Raw genomic sequence first — 18,425 nt, 5'->3', positions numbered from 1 at the left:
GTGTGTGTGTGTGTGTGTGTGTGTGTGTGTGTGTGTGTGAGAGAGAGAGAGAGAGAGAGAGAGAGAGAGAGAGAGAGAGAGAGAGAGAGAGCTTTTCACTATTCTGTCTCAGCCCTTTGTAAGGGCCATAAGAATAGAAATTGTATCTTTTTTTTTTTTTCACTGACTCATCCCTAAGGCCTGGAAGAATACCTCCTAATCAATAAGTACTTGTTGAAAAATGAAACTCAGATACTATAAATATATTGTACTTAGTATAAATCTGTTTTCAGATGGTTATGTACTTCTATAGAATGCCTTTGAATATTACCTGTGCAAGGCAGTGTGGGCTTTTTAGTGTTTTTTTTTTTTAATTTAGATTAAAAGTGAAGTGTGTATTCTTTGCAAGAACAATGGAATAGCAAGTGATTACCTTCTAAAGAAAGGCTCTGGGTGATCCACTCCTTAAGACACTTGCCCATAAGCAAAACCAGGGAAAAAGAATTCAACTCTCACATGCTTCAAGTAAATAAAACTAGATTACTCACTGCCCACTAAGCTGGCCAGAGATGAGTCAAGGTCACTTCCAAGGCCTTTACTGGCTGCCATTGCAGGACTGGGTGGGACCATCGAGACAGGTGCAGGCTGCCCAGATGGTGCCATGGTTGGCATCAGAAGATCACCTAAACCATCAAACACTGGAAATCAAACAGACCAGGTTCAGAAAAGTTGGAAAAAAGAGACAAGAGAGAGGTAATATGCAAAAGACGTCTTTAATGGAACCACGGGAACACAAAGATACATTATTATAAAAGGACAACGTAATTCGTATGGTTTGTGACCATGAACACCAAAAAGAACATGTTTACTTGTGTCCACTCAAAGTACATGGAAACGTTAATGAGCATGGGGAAAGACGGGGAGGAAGGCTGTGCTGTAACGTACTAGAGAGAGCCCGGGGCCAGGCTGAAACTCAGCCACACCCCTTAAGCTCTGAGCATCAGGAGAGGACACTTCCATTTTCTCACCTGTAAATAGGGATGGTACTAACATAGGCCTTTGCTGGGAGGGTCAATGAGGAAACATTTTCCCACATGTCCTTTACAATGGAGCCTCTGGACAGGCACTCCAACAAGTAGTAGCCATTGTTACTCTAACAGGGAAACCACTTATCACTTTTTTATTCTAAATGGTAGGGATGTGTTGTGAACTACAAATAACTTTACCCTAGCTAACCTAAGATGCTCAGTCTTAAAGCAATTTGTAATTGAAAAACTGTAATTCCCCAGTGTCCAATGGAATGAGCATAAGATAAATGGTGTTCTGTCAGCATCTAGGAATATGTATCGGAAAGCCGCTTGGTCCCATTTTAGAGGCAGTTAATTTTGATTTCCCCCTTCCTTTTGTCACAATGTTTGGGTTATATGTTTTGGGCCTATTTAAAATAAATGGGATTTTAAGGATGGACGTCAAGAGCCACTACTGGTGTTCCTGATCCCCAGATGACAAGTACTACATGTTCAGTTCCTAGAATACAGAAAGACTGTCCAAAATACAGGCTTGGAATATCCATAAACTATTGCTAATACCTTATCTACATAAAAAAATGTTGGGCTTGTTACATTCTTATAAGAAACTACGTACATCTACCATCAACACCACTACACAGTCATTCTAAGGTGGGAAAGACAGCATTCAAGTCAGCACTGGCAATAGAAGCATCCAGATTGTCAGGCAGGGGATAATATATTTAGGGTGTTCTTGAAACACATTTAATTGCCAAAAACTCACCAATTGAAAATTTGTAGGAAGGACCCAGCATGAGAAGAGGAGGATGGAAGAGAATACAAACAAAATGACAGCAGTGATGAAAGGTTAGAAGCAAAGGTACTAGTCGTGTCTCAACTTCATAAAACGAGGGCCATGCAAGCTTCAGAGGGTGTGAGCAACAGCAGGAGCGGGGTGTGTGTCGGGGTGTCCACACACTCAGACACTGTTCAGAGAGTCACTACAGAGTGTCTGTCCTCCCTCTACCACCGCTAAATCATGTGCGTGTGAGCTCGTGCAAAATAGATGGTGGGTGTGGTAAGATTTCTGCTAGAATCCAAAAACAGAAAAAGAAAGGACAGGAGGTTATTCTTAGAGCTACCAAACGTGTCCTGGAAAATTTAACGAGCTATAGGCTGAGAGCCATCAACCAGGCTAACAATATCCACCTGTAAGTTTCCTACATCACACTAACCTGGGGAGGTCGGTGCTATATTACCAGAAATAAGGAAGAGCGTCTGAAGAACCGGTGACTCACCTGATGGATCAAAGGAGCTGCTGCTTGAAGTTGAAGGCGTTGTTCCAAAAGCTGCCTCGAAATTGGGTTGCAGCAGGTTATTCTGAGCTGGAGTCACGGGTGTTGTAGAAGGGGCCATGAAAGAACCCCCAAATCCTGATGAAAAAAAAAAGTCCCAGAAAAATGTCAGCTGGAGATAGGGAAAAGACCATAAAAAACAGTCAGAAAAAGCTATGGGAGTTGAAGAAGCATGACCACATGATTAGCAACTAGTGAAACCAGGAGGCTTGTTTGGCCAAGAGCTTCTCCAAGCATGTTGACCTGTCAGGTACGAATGACAGATCCAATGTAACCAGACACGAGGTAGCTCTTGAAACAGGCACTCGAGTAGGAAACACACACATTAGTGAACCTCATTAGAACCTGTGCCTATCAGAATCTGCTCTGATGAAATACACAGCAAAGAAGGGTTAGACTTCAGATAAGTTATCATCGCACTGAAACTTTACAATGGCAGTAACAGGCAATTACATGTTTAGCTGCACACAGTAATAAAATGTAAATAAAAAAATGAGCATCAAATCCCCAATTTCCACGTTTTTAGCTCCCTGGTCCCACAGAGGGTAGGCAGGTTCTCAGCACTGCTTTCAGGTGAGCCACTGCAGTCTGCAGCCACTCTAGTCTTCTCTTTGCAGCTCAGCCAGCAGTCCCTCTGAGCCGGCAACCTTGACAGTTACTTCTCAAATCGCTTTCTCTGGCGTCCCCTTCTGGCTCTGACTCTGATTGCTCCCCACCCCTGAAAACCAGACTGTGGCCAATCTCACAGCTCCTAACGCCACAGGCCCCTAGAAAGGAGGTCCATGACATGCTGCTGGCTGCACTCCACAATATATATCACTGTCCTCAGTGTGCGGAGCAGAGCTCCACGCCACTCCCATCATGTCTCCATGCCTGTGTTCCCCAGGCAACTCCAGAGACAGCTGGCTAGGTCCAGGAGCTGTGTGCCTTTTCCTCCTGTCTTTTCTATTAATATTTAGCACAGTTCCTGAAATAGTAAGTTAATGGTTACTGATAGAATGATAAAGACTTATAAAAATTAATCAGATCTCAAATTATTTATTCTTTGAATTCTGTCTCTCATGTCTCTCAAGCAAGCAGATCATGTCTCTCAAGCAACAGAAAACAGAAGCCTAAGATGACTGTTGCTTTTGTGTAAAAATATGCAACCTGCAAGGAGGTGATAATTGTTTGGTAAGATTCAGTAGTTTTCTATTATAAAAGGGTTTATTTTTAGCAAAAGTCCATCTGTTTTTCTTCTCTTTTTTTAAACACAGTCTTAGTATATAGCCCCAGATAAGCCTGCAGCAAATTATATAGACTGGACTGATCAACTACAGAGATTTCCGTGCTTCTGTCTCCTGAGTGCTGGGATTAAAGGCATGCACCACCACGCCTGGAAGTCTTTCTTACAACCAAATTTGTTGTATATGCTTCTTTTCAAATTTAGTCCCATCATCTCTTCTTCACAAATAGATTTCAAAAATATACATATAATTGGAGCTGGAGAGATGGCTCAAAGGTTAGGAGCACTGACTGCTTTTCCGGAGGTCCTGAGTTCAATTCCTAGCAACCACATGGTGGCTCACAGTCATCTGTAATGAGATCTGGTGCCCTCTTCTGGCCTGCAGGCATACATGGAGGCTGAACACTGTATATATAATAAATAAATCTTTAATATATATATATATATATACATATATTAACACTGCATTTTACAAAACCTATCTTTTCTAAAGTAAACTTTGGTCCATCTTTTTAGCAGTGGGCAATAATATTCAAGTCATGTTATCTGTATAAATCAAAAGTGATGTAATTTTAAAGCTTTTTGTGTTTCAGACAGTCCTTAACTATGCAGCCTCAAACTAGTTGGGAACCTTGCTTGTGTTTCTGGTCTTCTAAATGCTGAAATCACTGACATACTCCACCATACCCATTTATTTATTTTAAAAGCTCTTTGTTTATGTAGGTGGTGGTTACCATTGTGAGCTGAGTTGCAGATATGATGCTGACTTGTGGAGATACAATGATGCTGATATTCCATAATGTTTTTAAAACTAAGAACGTTGTCTTCCTGACGCGGTCATATTTACGCAATCATAAGAAATGCTTTTTTTTGTTTGGTTAAGTAAAACAGGAAAAACTGGCTTCTCAAATTAAACTTTAGAAAAACTAAAAATGTAATTTAAAATTTCTTTTAACAGGGTACTGGGTGAAAGTGTTGTCCTGCTAAGAAAATCAGATCTCCCATGACCAAAGTAACTTACAGGAAATGGTCTGATGCAAAGTAGACTGTAACACCCAAAACAAACTTGCTTGAATTAAACATTAATTTTTTTTAAGTAGGAAGCCCAGAGAAACATGAATGTTTATGCAATAATTTTTCCTCTCAAAGAGTCAGAAGAAAAGGCAGTGGATGGAACAGGAGAGCAGAGTCAACAACACGGTTAAAAAGTGCATAGACCTTGGAACATTTGTCACTAGTCTCTTTTCTAGATCACTTTAGTAAGATTTTAGAATGGACATGTCTGCTGAATAATTTAAGTTTTTTTTTTCTTTCTCTCTCTGTGTGTGTGTGTGTGTGTGTGTGTGTGTGTGTGTGTGTGTAACATGACCCAAAGTGAGCCTCTGGGGGAAAAAAAAATCCCCGTGCAGCTGCGATCCTTGCCTCCCCAGGGGTGCTTTAGATCTTGTGGCAATCCCCTAGGATCAAACTCTCTGGCTCTGTCACCAGCCTCTGACTTGGCATGCCGTGCAAATGTTTGCCTTTTCCCAAGATCCAGGTTGTAGGCTTTAAGCCCTAGTGCTCTAAGCTCCTTTGGAAACAGTATTTCAGGCTTTGGCTTTGGAGGGCTCAGTGAGGCAGTGGACTAAGGACAGTGGAACAGTGTGGTCTTGTGGTCGGCCTCCTGTTTAGTGGGTCTGAGCAGCCCCAGTGACAAATCTCATCTATGCCAGACCAACAGACATCTAAGAACGACTTCTTCAGATAGCCAGAACAGTTGATTTTAACCACAACTTTAGAGCCAAAGATTTATAATCAATTATCTCATTTAAAAGGCAGCAGTACCGTTTCCACCAAGGAGCTCTGAAACTGCTATTTCAGTGGCCTGTTAAAACCGTACTGCTGGAGCTTGAGAAATCTGAACTGAATGTATTGGTTTAATAAGAGGTAGAAAGTGTCTGGCCACGTTGAAGCTGCTGTGAAATGCATCCAGGCTGAGAGGAAAGCCAGGCAGGCTGGCAGGCCTTGTCTCAAGTCAGCAGCGGTGGGGGATGTGAAGGGCACAGTCTTATGTTACACTTTAGCTTCCAGACAGCTAAGAGATTTCAAAGTGGGGGCCTGGTTCTTCAAAGCAGTCGCTGTGATGAGATCTGGCAAATGCGAGCATCATTCTGGTCAAGGAGCCAAAGGGGCTATGAAAGAAATAAAAGAGCCAGTCCTGCTGGAGAGCCCGAAGCCACCAGACAGAATTACCGAGGCAAGGAAGGTGAACAGTGGGGCTGCCTCTACTTCCTCCAGTTCCTGGAGGAGAGATGTGACCCCAAGGGAAATTTGCTGCAGCACTGAAGGTAGGGGAGGATCCACTAGCTCTAATCTTATTCATCCCAAGTCTGAGAACGCTAGCATGCTCCCTGGCCTGATCCAACTGGTGTTGAGATCCTGTGCAATCCTAGGTTGTGAGCTATGGTTACCCTTGGTCAAAACTGGTTACTCTTTAGGGCCGCATGACTGCCAAGGCATTTAAAGCGAGGGGTTCTGGACTGGGGACTCCCTTGTGCTTAGGTGACTCACACTCATTACCTCTTTGCTACCCTGAGGACCAAAATGCATCCCTTGAAGTGCCCCGGGGTACACTGAAAGCTGCCCTTGCGTGTCAAGAGGACTCTGCTAGACTAGTTCTGTGCTCCCCTCACACAAAATTAGAAGCAAGGTTAGCATGCTGTGCATTTCTCTGCTAAGCTGGGTCAAAGCCTAAAAGATGGGGCCTTCCATCTGGCCACTTTCTAAGTGTGCCGCTCATTAAGTACACTTTGTCTTGGCCCCAAAGAAGGCTCAGGCTTGGTCTGAAGTGTGTTTGCGTCCTTGAGCCATTCTTTCATCAGTCCGTTCTACCTCAGCAAACTGTGTCCATCTACTTCCTAGAAAGCTCAGATCACCCCATGTTTTCAGACAGAAAAATGAGCAGCTTGTCAAAAAGTTCATGATGTCTGTCACAGCATTTCCACAGGAGGAATCTCTAATGGTTTCTCCTGTGGTGATTCACATATTACAAAACCAAATGTCAAACATTACAGCATCGTTTACCACAGATTCCTTCCAAAAAGTATGAGCAGCCATTATATGACAGAATTGCTACACAAAGCACATTACCTTTTTGTCAAATAAAAACAAACAAGCTAATTGAAAATAAAATTGAGAGAATCAGCAGGGGTGGTTTATATACATACAACTGTGGGTTTAGGACTAATTTAATAAATTCTAAGAAATAATAAACCCTCTATTATAGATAGTGCCATAGCCTTCAATTTCATGTCTTGAAAGAAAAATTTAAAAATATACCTTGCAAATTATGTAGCATTTATTACTTATAAAACTATATCCAAACTTAACTTTTATAAAATGCCATTTTAATTGAATCAGTTACCAGCTAGTAGATCTGCCGATGCTGATGAACTAGAAACAGCCTGCGGTGCTGGTTGGGTTTCGGAAGCACTACTTCCAAATGCATCTATTCATTATCCATCATGCAGCAAGAAAGTAAGAGGGTCAAACAGTAAGTAACTAGGCAATTCAAGTGTGATATATGTAGAGACATGCACAGACACGATACTCTGTATGGTGAGTTTGCCTCCTCGGTCTACGTGAAATGACCAAGTGAACCAAACCATGATCTAAGCAGTTTGTTTTATTTTATATCTTCGGATAGGGTCTTACTTTGCAGTTCCTGCTTGCTTTGGGACTCCCCCCTCCCCAACCAAGAGCATGAAGGTGTGTGCCACCAGAGCCTTCTCTAAAGAGTATAGCCTCTCAAGAGAGTTCTAGAATATTTAAAAATTAGTGCCTTGATGGAAGATTAAAAGATATACTATTCAAATGAATGTTTCAAAGTGATTTTCACCATTTGTTAAAAACAGGATTGAGATTTTAAACTTTTTAAACAAAGGTTAAAAACATAATTTTCTCATTTCCCATTTAAGCTTCTAAAAATTTACTATGCCCAGTTCAGCAGCAGCTGCAGCAGATCTCCTTGTACCTAGGTGTCTGAGCACCTTCAGGAGTATCTTCCTTGTATCTTCATATATACCAGGATGCTCCAGCAACAATAGTTAGTCTGTGTCGCTACAATTTGCAAAGATGATGTTTTAGCCCAAAGACACTCACTTTTATGGGTACCCATGATTCACTTCAGACCTGTCTCCTTCCTGCAAGTTTATGGCTAAGAAAGAACTTTAGACTTTTCATGCACACAAATACAATCAATATAGTCCATGTATAGTTCTGCTTTCAAATACTATGCAAAGGAAGAACAGATACATTTAAACCTAAAAAACATCTCTGAGTTCTGTGGAAAGATTTAAAAACACCAAATTCAATGCAAATAAACTTCATGCTGTTGAGTTTGATGACATATGACTGGCTTGTTTTCAATTCCGAAATACCCACTTCATGTCATTATTGCTTTTAAGAATGTTTATGTAATCAACATATCAGGATCTTTGAGAAAACAGTAGAGAGGAACTCCAATTAAGTGATTAAAAATCAGGATGAACAAAAAGGCTGAAAACAGGAAGACTTCACATGAAAAACGTTCTGGCTTTGTTAGGCCACACAATGAAAGCTGTAACAAACCAATGAAGATGAAAGGGATGATGGCAAAGAAATGAAAAAGGTCTGGACAACTTAAAGTTTACAAGTACGAGACAAAAGCAACTTGAGAGTCAAAAGAAGCAAAAGAAACAGAAAGAAAGAGGAGAATCTACTCAGAACAGAAATCACTCCAGATGGCTTAAGTGCGGAAGGAGGAGAGATACGCACCCCCGAAAAGGTCTAGCACACCCGAGGACTCCACCTTTGCTGGAGAGGCAGTGGTTGCAGGAGACGGCGCTGCAAATGTGTCCACTGCAGTGAAGAACACGGGAACATGCAAGTCACCCTTGGAACAATAAAACCCAGAACCCTGACAGTGGCCTCAGGATTTCACAGTTACAGGAAGAGGGTGGGAAAATCTTAACGGTTTAGAAAAGCAAATTAAAGCGGACTCTTCAGTACTGAAGTTTCAATGGGAAACAGAATTTTTTCTTTGCCAACATTATATTTGAAATTATTAACAACCCTCACCAGTTGACAATGGTCTGCAGAATGGGAATCTTCTCTTAAGTAAATTCTTAGTTTTAAAACACATAAGGCAAACTTATAGGGTTTTGGATCATCATTCCCCACATAAGCCCCCGCCCCCACCCCATGCCCCTCCTGAGAGAGCTCTGAAGGCCTGACCTTGGCAAAGCACTCACCGGATAAGAGGTCAGCAGTGAGAGTACTCTCAGGCACCGGAGAGGCCCCTCGTGGTGGAGAGGAGAAAGCATCTTCCAAAAGTGAAAGAAACCAAAACCAAGTAGAAATAAGTAGGAGAAAGCTGAAACCAAAGTTACACATCTAACAAATGCATTATCACAGCAACTACAAAGGGCTTGACCAAGGATACATCTACAGAAACAAAGGACACATCTACAGAAACAGAGTTGAAGAAATGGTTGCTTTGGCTTTACCTGTACCAAACAGATCTATGCTAGGAGCTGCGTCTGGCTTAGGCGCTGCAGCAACTTCAGGAGCAGAATCAAACAAATCTAAGACCAAGAACACACAGGCCTTCACTCAGTCTGAAAAATCAAGCCTATAACAGCATCAGTAGCCAGTTTTCTGAACGAGCATTTAGAGGAACGTTGGGTTAAGTAGCAAATGGTTTCTACAGAACCATTTACCTATAGCTTTCATGCATAAGAGTCACGAGTGCATTACAGGACCAGACTCAAGCCACCAGACGGGAGAAATTCAGTAACAACAACAAATTACCACCAAAGATATCTAGAGCAGGAGGAGCGGCGGCGGTGGCGGTGGTGGTGGTGGCAGCGGAGGTGGTGGCAGTGGTGGTAGCTGCAGTGGCGGTGGTGGTGGCAGCAGCGGTTGCCACAGCGGTGGGAGCAGGAGAAGGAGCAGTTGCGGGAACTGGAGGGGCTGTGCTAGCTGTAGGGGTAACTACAGGAGCGCTGGTCTCAGGTGGCTTCATTGCAAAGAGGTCCAGCTCAGGAGCAGCCTCTGCACTGCCTTCAGATGGGGCAAAAGGGTCTTTTGGAGAGGAAAGTGGAGACACACACAGCATCAGTCAGGAAAAAGCAAGAGGCAGAGTCGTAACTACAGGTAAAAAAAGACACTTCACACACATCTACACGCTAGCTAGGCCTCGGCTACATAGGGTCAACATCTTATTAGCAGAAGTCAGCAATTAGGATGCTTTTCTAAAGAAAGAAGAAAATACAGTTGGTACCACAAATTGAATCTGAAATATTTTGTAGGGTGCTGTGAGATTAGCCTATAGTTTTGGTTCAGGGATCATGATCTTTTGTGCCCTCACCTAATCAAGTCAATTTGGTAGTTCTGAAGGTTCATTAAAACATGCCAATATATTTGAACTCAATATCATAAAAGAATGCATTAGAGGGGGAAAACATTAAGAGAGCATACTTGCACTGAGAAAAATTGTCAATCTTGAGGAATTGCCAATTTTGATAAGTATGCACTTCATCATCTTAATGTTTTAAGTGTTGGCATTATTTGTTCAGTTGTGATGAATGACAGTTTACACTAATAAGAAAATAAAATCAGGAAAAAAAACATATGGCCATATCTAACTATGCAGGTTTCACATTAGGACAGAAAAACAACAGACTGGCTCATGTGTAAACCCACCATTTCCTGAGCATGCATCAAGAGCTGCAGCAACTGGGGTTGGGGTAGCTGGTGCGGCGGCCCCTTCGGATGCTGCAGGGGCCTCCCCAGGAGAAGCTGCAAAGGCATCTTGGGTGCAGTTTTTAAAGTAACAGAAATTAAAGGAATAAAAAGAGAAGAAAATATCGTAAAAGAACTGAGTTAGGTTGTGAAGAAAGCTCCCTTATACAACACGAATGTTTCCATGCACTGTTGGTAATCACAGAACATTATTCTTTGCATGTCCCCTGTTAGCTAACACCTGAATGGAGGCATGCGGATACCACTGAAGACCATCAGGATCCAACAAGATTCTCATTGTATAAGGGTTCTAAAAAGCATGTTTTATGTTTCATTAGAAATTAATGGATGCAAAAATCAAAACACAAAATAACTTTACTATGTAATTTAAGACATTAAACTTTCATGTCCAGATAATACCTCTTTGTTGAAACTTTTTATACCTCTGACTTCTAGAAAATTCCAATGTCTTTTCTTTATACAACTAATATTAAATATTAATAGCTATGTAAACTAATGTTCCAAAGTTAAAACTAGCCCAGTGTAGAGAGAAAAAGAAACCATACTATTAACATGAAAGGTTTAGAAGGGATTCACCAAAATTTTCACTAACCCTGGAAAGAATGGTTGGATACAAGAGAAACTCTTCTGAAAGAAACAACCAGTTAACCAAAATAGGGCATGATGCTTAATGTCTTTATTTCTACTCACATTTATTGTTTTCAAATGTTATTATATTTTCTAGTTATTTGGAAAGTGATTCATTTCCAACAGATTAAAAATATAATTTCATGTTTTAAGACTGCAAGTGCATTATTTACAGAAGGAACCCCATGAACATACAGCTAGGCCCAACTTATGTTTTCTTTTTCTTGTTTTCAATGCTAGGGGTGGGACCCATAGCCTTGCATACTACATCCCCAGCCCTAAATATACACTGATGGCTGAGAGATGCAAACCATTCCCAGTGTCTGCCCACGAGCGAACCGTATTACGTATTACATTACAGAGTTAATGCAGAAAGTCTTCAGTTGCAAGAACAAAGACGAAGCCTTCAGAGGATGGGATCACCCCACTTGTACCCGCCACTTGTCATCCCAAACCTGATTTCCTATAGTACCTACTGATGTGTCCTAGCAAACTGACCCTTGCTCCTTAAGAGGAACTGGACAACTATGAGAAATGTCACGCAGTATAGCTGCTTTCTCAGAGATTCATTCAGTGTGGAAAGCTTGAAGAAGTCCTGTGGTCTAGGTCCTTGCCTCTCAGTTGAATGCAGCAAGTAACAAATATGCCTAGGCATAAAACTTTTAAGCAACAGCTTGAGTCTTTATGTTTTGTGGAATAAAAAATGACATTACAAGAGACTCATTTGCGTTAAAAGTTCCTTGAGCAAAGCATGGTGACCCTCCAGGTAATGGTGGTGCAAGCCTTTAATCCCAGCACTCGGGAGGCAGAGGCAGGTGGATCTCTGTGAGCTCAAGGCCAGCCTGGTCTACGGTCTACAAGAGCTAGTTCCAGGACAGCTAGAGCTGTTACACAAAGAAACCACGTCTCGAGAAACAACAACAACAACACAAAACAACAACAACAAAACACCAACATGGCACACGTCCATTTGAACTGACTACTCCTCTCAGCTATCCTGAGGGAAGGTCTGCTGCTCTGCTAGGGGTAGGAACCATGTGAACAAACTGGAGATTCAGTGCAGACCCACTTTCCAGACAACTCTAGTGGGCAGCGTGAAAACCCTAAGGGAGGCAGAGGGCAGGAGGGGGGAAGTGCTCCCAATATCATGCCACGGTTCAGGGATCTTTCCTTTCATGCCTAAGCATCCACAGCTGGGGCCAACGGCACCGAGAATCACAGAAACCACAAGAACAAATGACCAAGTTTAACTTCTGTAACTATTTCACACGGTGCTTTTTATTATCTCCATTCTCAAGAAGGGAACCAACGTTTAGAGATTTTAAGTGTCTTACCCACAAAAAAAAATGTGAAATAACTTGATCTAGCCGTTCCATAACATATACATACCTCAGAGCCTCTTGCTGCACACGAAAATCTATGGAACTTACATTTTTCAGCTGAAAAAATAACTTGGGTAATTTGATCAAGGCCATGCAGCCAGCAAGTGGTCGGGTCAGAATTTGGCCCATTTCTGCTGGCTGGAGCTTTGTGTGTTTGGCTGCTACACTGAACGGTCACAAACCACACCCTGTCCACTATACTACTCATCGCTTCTAGAATAAATGTATTAGTAACAGGCTCCAAGAGATGCTTACAGCCTAGGCTCTTCCGGTCACTACCTATGCACAAGAAAAGTCTCCTTCTAGGAGAGGTTTCCTTCTCCCCATCAGCCACATATCTCTTCAACACTGCTCTTCTTAGTTAAGACTAAACATCAGCAACTTAACTCTTGACTCCCACCAAAGCTTCTCTTAAAAAGAAGGGGCCCTGCTGCCACCCATGTTATAAGCTTCTCTCAAATTCTCTCCAAAACCTTTCCCAAAGACATGAATGTAGGAAAGGGATTTTTTTTTCAGTCTCTCCTCTGCTTCTATCACGTGGGTGCTAGGAATGAGACTGAGATGCGGGTCATCAGGTTTGGCAGAGGCATCTTCACCATGGGCCATCTCAACAGCCCCCAACTAGGATATTTGAAAAGAGCAATGCTGTCATTTATCAGTTATCTGTGTAAAAACTTAAAGCACAATGTATCTTACAATTCTGTTCTGTCAGACATGAGAAAGCAGGTTCTACTTCTTAAAAAGTTGCCTTAAAATGAAAGATTTAGTAAATTTAATATCAGAAAAGACAATATAAAACTTAAATGAATTACTAACATAGAATAATAAAACATTATATAGATATAAATTTGAGTATTTCTTCCAAGCTCCCATTTCAAATGTACTAAAAGGCATAGATTCTTAATGCTTATGTTTAATGTTTTAAACTTTAATGTTTAAAAATTTATATTTATGAAATGTCATAGCCATATTTTTCTTAAATTAAAACTTACTATACTTGTTTCTAGAGAAATCTATATTACTAGAGACATCACATAGAAACTCATAAGAGTATATATCTCTGAGATAGAGGGCTTCCTATGTAGCTCAGGTCCAGAAATTACTGCATAGCTCTGGTTGGCCTCAAGTTTGCTATTCTCTTCCAACAGCCTCCCCGGTGTGCCCACATCTGACATTTTAAAGCTATTCAAACAAAATGTGGCTGGTACCCATGTTAGAGATCCCAAATATTTTAAGCTGGCCAATGAAATGCCCGCAGAGATTAAGTTTAAGTCAAAGCTCTAAATGATTTGTTATAAACCAGGGAAGAGCATGAAACAGATTAGGGGGGAATTACTGAAGACGATAAACGATGCCCTGGTGCACTCAGAGACCCAACTGCAGCAGACAGAGCTGTTCCAGATGTCTGCGGCCAGGAGGCAGCTCACAGAGCGAAGCAGAGTAATAGACTATGTGAGGAAACCTGCAGAAGGGCTCGTCCTCACGCATGTCCCTGCCTGGTGACAGAAGGGACACTGATGAAGACACAGGGCCGCTGGTTCTTGGTATTTCATGATGTGACTCTGTAGTACCTCATCTTAAGACTTGTATTTAAAGGCAAACATAATGCCACCATGAGAATATTTACAAAGATACAGATTTTTCTGCTCGACAGACACCAATCACAAATAGCATAACGGCTCAAACAGTATTTCAAAGTAAATATCTTGGGCTTTATTATGCTGTAGTACAAAACTGCTGTCTAACCTGATCATTTCTCCATTGATCATGCACGAGAGACCACTCGGACTCAACGCCAGCAATGGTGCTGGAGAGAGCAAGGGTGAGGGAGTTAATCTTTAAAAATTTAAGCCAAAACAACAACAAAAAATTAATTTTAAAAGATTAGGGCAACACTGGCAAAGAGCGCTGTTTTGAGTGGTTCCTGCTAGAGAAATGCTCAAGGGTCTGCGCTTCTCTGCTTTTTAAGAAATGTGTGTCTCCCTGTTGGCATGAAGACTCAGCAAGGTGACAGACAACTTCTTCGGTGAGACTGACAGAAATGCTGTGTCTAGCTACTACCACCTGTCTTGGACAGCTTCAGCGTCGAGGGCACTGCACAGTTGAGTGGTATGTGCCTGTGTAAGTGCTCGTGCCCAAGGGAATGCACTGATTCTGCCATCACCCGCCAAACCTCTCCTGGCTTCAATATCACTTGCTTCCTTCAATTCCTTTATAATATTTTCAAAAGGCCCTGGGAAATATGCTATATGGTAATGAAGAAACACAAAACTATAACGAGTCTAACACCCCTTGGATGTGTGTATGTGGTACACACACACACTTCTCTGAGTTTGCATAGTGGTTTTCCTCAGATTCAAGTATGTAGATGAACTGGCTTCTCATGCTCATCTTATCTAGGCATATTGTGGGGAATTTTACTGGGTCAGAATTGGCATCTACATGAAAAGCATATTTCTAATCAATCCTTTCTGAGACTGACCTGTACTTGGTTTTAATCAGCATGCCAAGTGCCACTTCAGATGGCCTTCAAAGTTCCAAAATCAAGATGACCCTGCATCTTATTTGGACGCAACAATCAAAAGTAGGTATACCAGCCAACTCTTTGACAAGCCATCCAAATTTTAATTTCTCACAATTTTTTTGGGGGGGTCTAAATGTTAAGAAATTATTTAGGCTAGGATTGCTCTCTCATGGTCTTCAAATGTTCCCCAGGCTGGTTCTAATCTGGCCCCAATGCCACACCTAAATGTGTCAGAAGCCTGCGATCACTCACTGAGGCCCTGCTGGGAGGGCATGTGTGGGCCAGAGTCTGGCAGCAGTCAGATCCTGATGTAAGATCCGTGTGTTCAAAGGGCCATAGCTTCTGCTCTAAGGTGCCAGAACTACAGGGAGAGAAGCTGATGACTTTAGCACAGTCAAATGTATACAAACCAACCCTGGGAAAGTACTTACAACTTGCTATGTTTTTAGCATTGTGCAAGGCAATTCAAAGGCCTTAAATCTCAGGTATGTCAGCCATCTTGAAAGGCGTCGGAGGAGCAGTGGTGTGACTGACTAACCTCCAAAGAGATCCACTTCGGTAGTGACAGCCGTCACGGTTGTGGTGGCTGAGGCAGAAGCTGAAGCTGCTTCAGTGGCTGCAGTAGGAGGGGAAGGTTCTGGTGCAAACGGGTCTGAAATCGGTGCTTCAGAGGGAGCAGAGGAAAGCGCAGCCAAGGAATCTGTATTTCACCAGAGACAGAGCAGAGGGGAAAGGAGGAAAAGACAGATAGACCAGACTCCTAAGGCCACAGGGAGACACCGCAGGTGGCGCTCCCAGGAGGAGCTAGGAAACATGGCTTTACTCACCCTCTCCCAAAAGGTCTATCCACGTCCACGTAGTGGCAGCATAGGAAGAAACAAGAGTTCCAGCTGAAACATCGGACCGTGCCAATGTGCAAGTAGGGCGAGGCTCAGGCTCACCGGAGCTTCCTGTGCCTCCCCAGGCCAGTTTTCATTGGAGCACACATTACCAACTCTCAAACAGGAAGGGACCCTAGGCAATCCCCAGAACAACCTACCCAGGTTACAGATGGAAAAGCAGAGGGCGAGGGAGGTCAAGAGACTTAAATAACTTTGAAAAACCCAACCTATATCCCAAAGGATAAAGTTTCACCTTCATTATCCCCTGTACATCCCTGTCACCTTCTGTGACTGATGCTAATCTGTAATTAGCAGAATTCTGTTGCTGTTCTTTTTTTTTTTTCCCCATCTACCCTCACTCTCCATCTTTGAGACTGGGTTCCCTATGTATCCCAGGCTGCTTTCTTATACAACTCAGACAACCGTCTAGGGGTGGCAGTAACCACAGATGTGGCCCTCCCACATCAATCATTAATCCAGAAAGTGCCCCACAGACGTGCCCACAGGCACGGTAACAAGTTTGCACCAAGAAGACAGAACGAACCATCGTGGCAGCTCTTTCTCAGTAACAGTGCCAGCGATTAGATAGTAAGAAACTACTATTTGTAAAGGATTAAAACCATAGACACAAATTAAAGTAGGAGAATTCAATTCATTTATAAGAGATACAAAATCAAAGGCCTTTTCTGCATTATAAAAATGGCTAGAAAAATGTTCACTATAAGAAATAGAAGTTAAATCTCGTAACAAAGAAACAGACATCCTTCGGTGAGCTACAACTGGCTATGAAGACTAAATGTGCTAGTTCGCTTAGAAGGCTTATCCATCCCTGGAACACATCAAGTGTTCCGTAAGGAAAGCTAGGAGTATGAACTTCAAAGCACCTGTAAACCTTCTCGTGTCTGGTGTGTGTATTCAGCACAGCCTACAGATGCAAGCCCCAGATTTTCTTAACGTGGTAGGCAGTGGACCACAAAACCACTCGATTATAGCAAGTAATCCATGTGGAAAATATTAGTTCTACTATATCATAATGTTATTTTTCAAATGCATGCTGGTTATTAATTCCAATATCAATAAAACCCTAGCTGCAATCTTATATTTCTCAAAAAGCAGAAACTTTAAGTACTTATGAGAGGAAACTGAGTGTTTTTCTAGTGAGATACACAGACTCACAGTCTCTCATTTATTTTTGCTTCTGAAACACAGATTTATTATGGCTAAAGGCGAATGCTCTATTATGTAGGCAAAGGGTGATTTCAAAACATCCCTGTTTTTTTTTCTGTCAATGGGCTTATTATCAGTCTAATTAAAAAATAAATATATGTGTAATTTTAAACTAGAATTATTAAAACATGAATTTGCTGAAATTTTGTTGTGTTATACTAATATAAAAAATATTATCATTAAAATGTGTCTCCAGAAATGGAAATGTGTCGATAGCTATCACCCTACGAAGAATTCATGGACCTCTGAAGTGGTCTTCATCTTTGCATATTGAAATCCTTTCTAAAGGTCAGATAAGAATGTTCAAATAAGCTTCTGAGTTCACCTTTTATTGTCTAGTTATATAAAATTAAAATCCTACAATATTCAAAAGCAGTTGTGGCTTAATGTTAGGAAATAAGACTGGGAAATTGATTTTATACTTTACACATGACTAAGTACGAGGCAAACACATCTATAACGAGACGTCGTCCTCAACTCCAGCAGACATCTCTTTCCTACTTCATTTGGTAAGCCTCTTAAGTTTCATTATTTTTATTAGAACTTGAGAATTACTTATCAATAAATCTCCCCCTCAGCTTTTCTGTTGCTAATGAACGCTGCAGTTCTGGCTGTCTGAGACACAGGTACAGCCTAAGTAGGCCGGCAGGCCGACTCTCAACGCCTTCCCAGCCTACTAAGTAAGGTCTTGGCATTTGGTAATGAGGCGCGCTCCCTCTAGTGGAGAAGGTTAGAAAAAGAAACCACTTCAAGGGCAATGGTGAAGGTCACCAAATGGTTCTAGCCTTAAAAGGTGTGAACACAATATTGAGACCCTGTAGTAGACACCAGGAAGCTAGAAAGAGGCCATTGTGTGTACAGTGTGATGTAGGAACTAGGGGGAGGGGGAGCCCTGGGGATTAGATAGCTCTGAATAGGGAGAGGGTGGTGAGAAGGGGAGATGAGAGGACTAGGTGGAGGGTTAACCTGAAAAATAAGGGGTATGAGAATCCATATGGAAACCTATTATCTTGTGATCGAATTTTAAAAATATAATTTACTTTCCAAAAAAGAGTTTGAAGAGAAATGAGCTGCACGGCTGGGAAAAGCTGGTACCGGGTGGGACGTCTCCTGATAGGCTGTTGTTAGTCAAGGAGACCACAGAGGCCCTCCATGCCACACAGCCTTTGGCAATTTCTTTGATTTTCTACCAGGATTAGCCAATAAGACCCCACTGCTAACGATACAATATATCTTGGTTGCACGACATAAACAAATCAGGCTGGAACTGGGTTGTAAGATTCCTCCCTGCTGGCTAGATTCTGTAGTCCTGGAAGGTTCTAGATTAGCAGCTGGAGGAGAAAAACCATCGAAGAGACTTACCCAGGCAATGTGCCAGGCAAGAAGCAACTAAATGTGCATTAGTGGCCCTACTGTTATGAGGGTAACCAGCTGC

The 18,425-nt window shown here is 41.9% G+C and overlaps 1 protein-coding gene across 1 annotated transcript in view; it reads right to left on the bottom strand.

The window, feature by feature from the left end:
* Nucleotides 1–18,425, bottom strand: part of Snap91 (synaptosome associated protein 91) — a 108,424-nt gene that overhangs the window by 12,262 nt on the left and 77,737 nt on the right. Inside the window, exons 14-23 of the mRNA XM_050118935.1 lie at nucleotides 15,710–15,724; nucleotides 15,421–15,582; nucleotides 10,290–10,397; nucleotides 9,396–9,668; nucleotides 9,092–9,169; nucleotides 8,837–8,908; nucleotides 8,361–8,444; nucleotides 6,970–7,053; nucleotides 2,285–2,419; nucleotides 528–677 (exon numbers count right to left, since the gene is read on the bottom strand). Of these exons, the coding sequence (XP_049974892.1) occupies nucleotides 528–677; nucleotides 2,285–2,419; nucleotides 6,970–7,053; nucleotides 8,361–8,444; nucleotides 8,837–8,908; nucleotides 9,092–9,169; nucleotides 9,396–9,668; nucleotides 10,290–10,397; nucleotides 15,421–15,582; nucleotides 15,710–15,724 (1,161 nt within the window). The remainder of the gene's footprint in view (nucleotides 1–527; nucleotides 678–2,284; nucleotides 2,420–6,969; nucleotides 7,054–8,360; nucleotides 8,445–8,836; nucleotides 8,909–9,091; nucleotides 9,170–9,395; nucleotides 9,669–10,289; nucleotides 10,398–15,420; nucleotides 15,583–15,709; nucleotides 15,725–18,425) is intronic.

Source organism: Alexandromys fortis, unplaced genomic scaffold, assembly GCF_014885135.2.
Source record: "Alexandromys fortis isolate MF-2015 unplaced genomic scaffold, M_Fortis_MF-2015_v1.1 scaffold_164, whole genome shotgun sequence".
In the NCBI taxonomy this organism is placed as follows: Eukaryota; Metazoa; Chordata; class Mammalia; order Rodentia; family Cricetidae; genus Alexandromys; species Alexandromys fortis.
The sequence above is the reverse complement of the archived record's forward strand: the minus strand, read 5'-3'. Positions and strand labels throughout refer to the sequence as shown.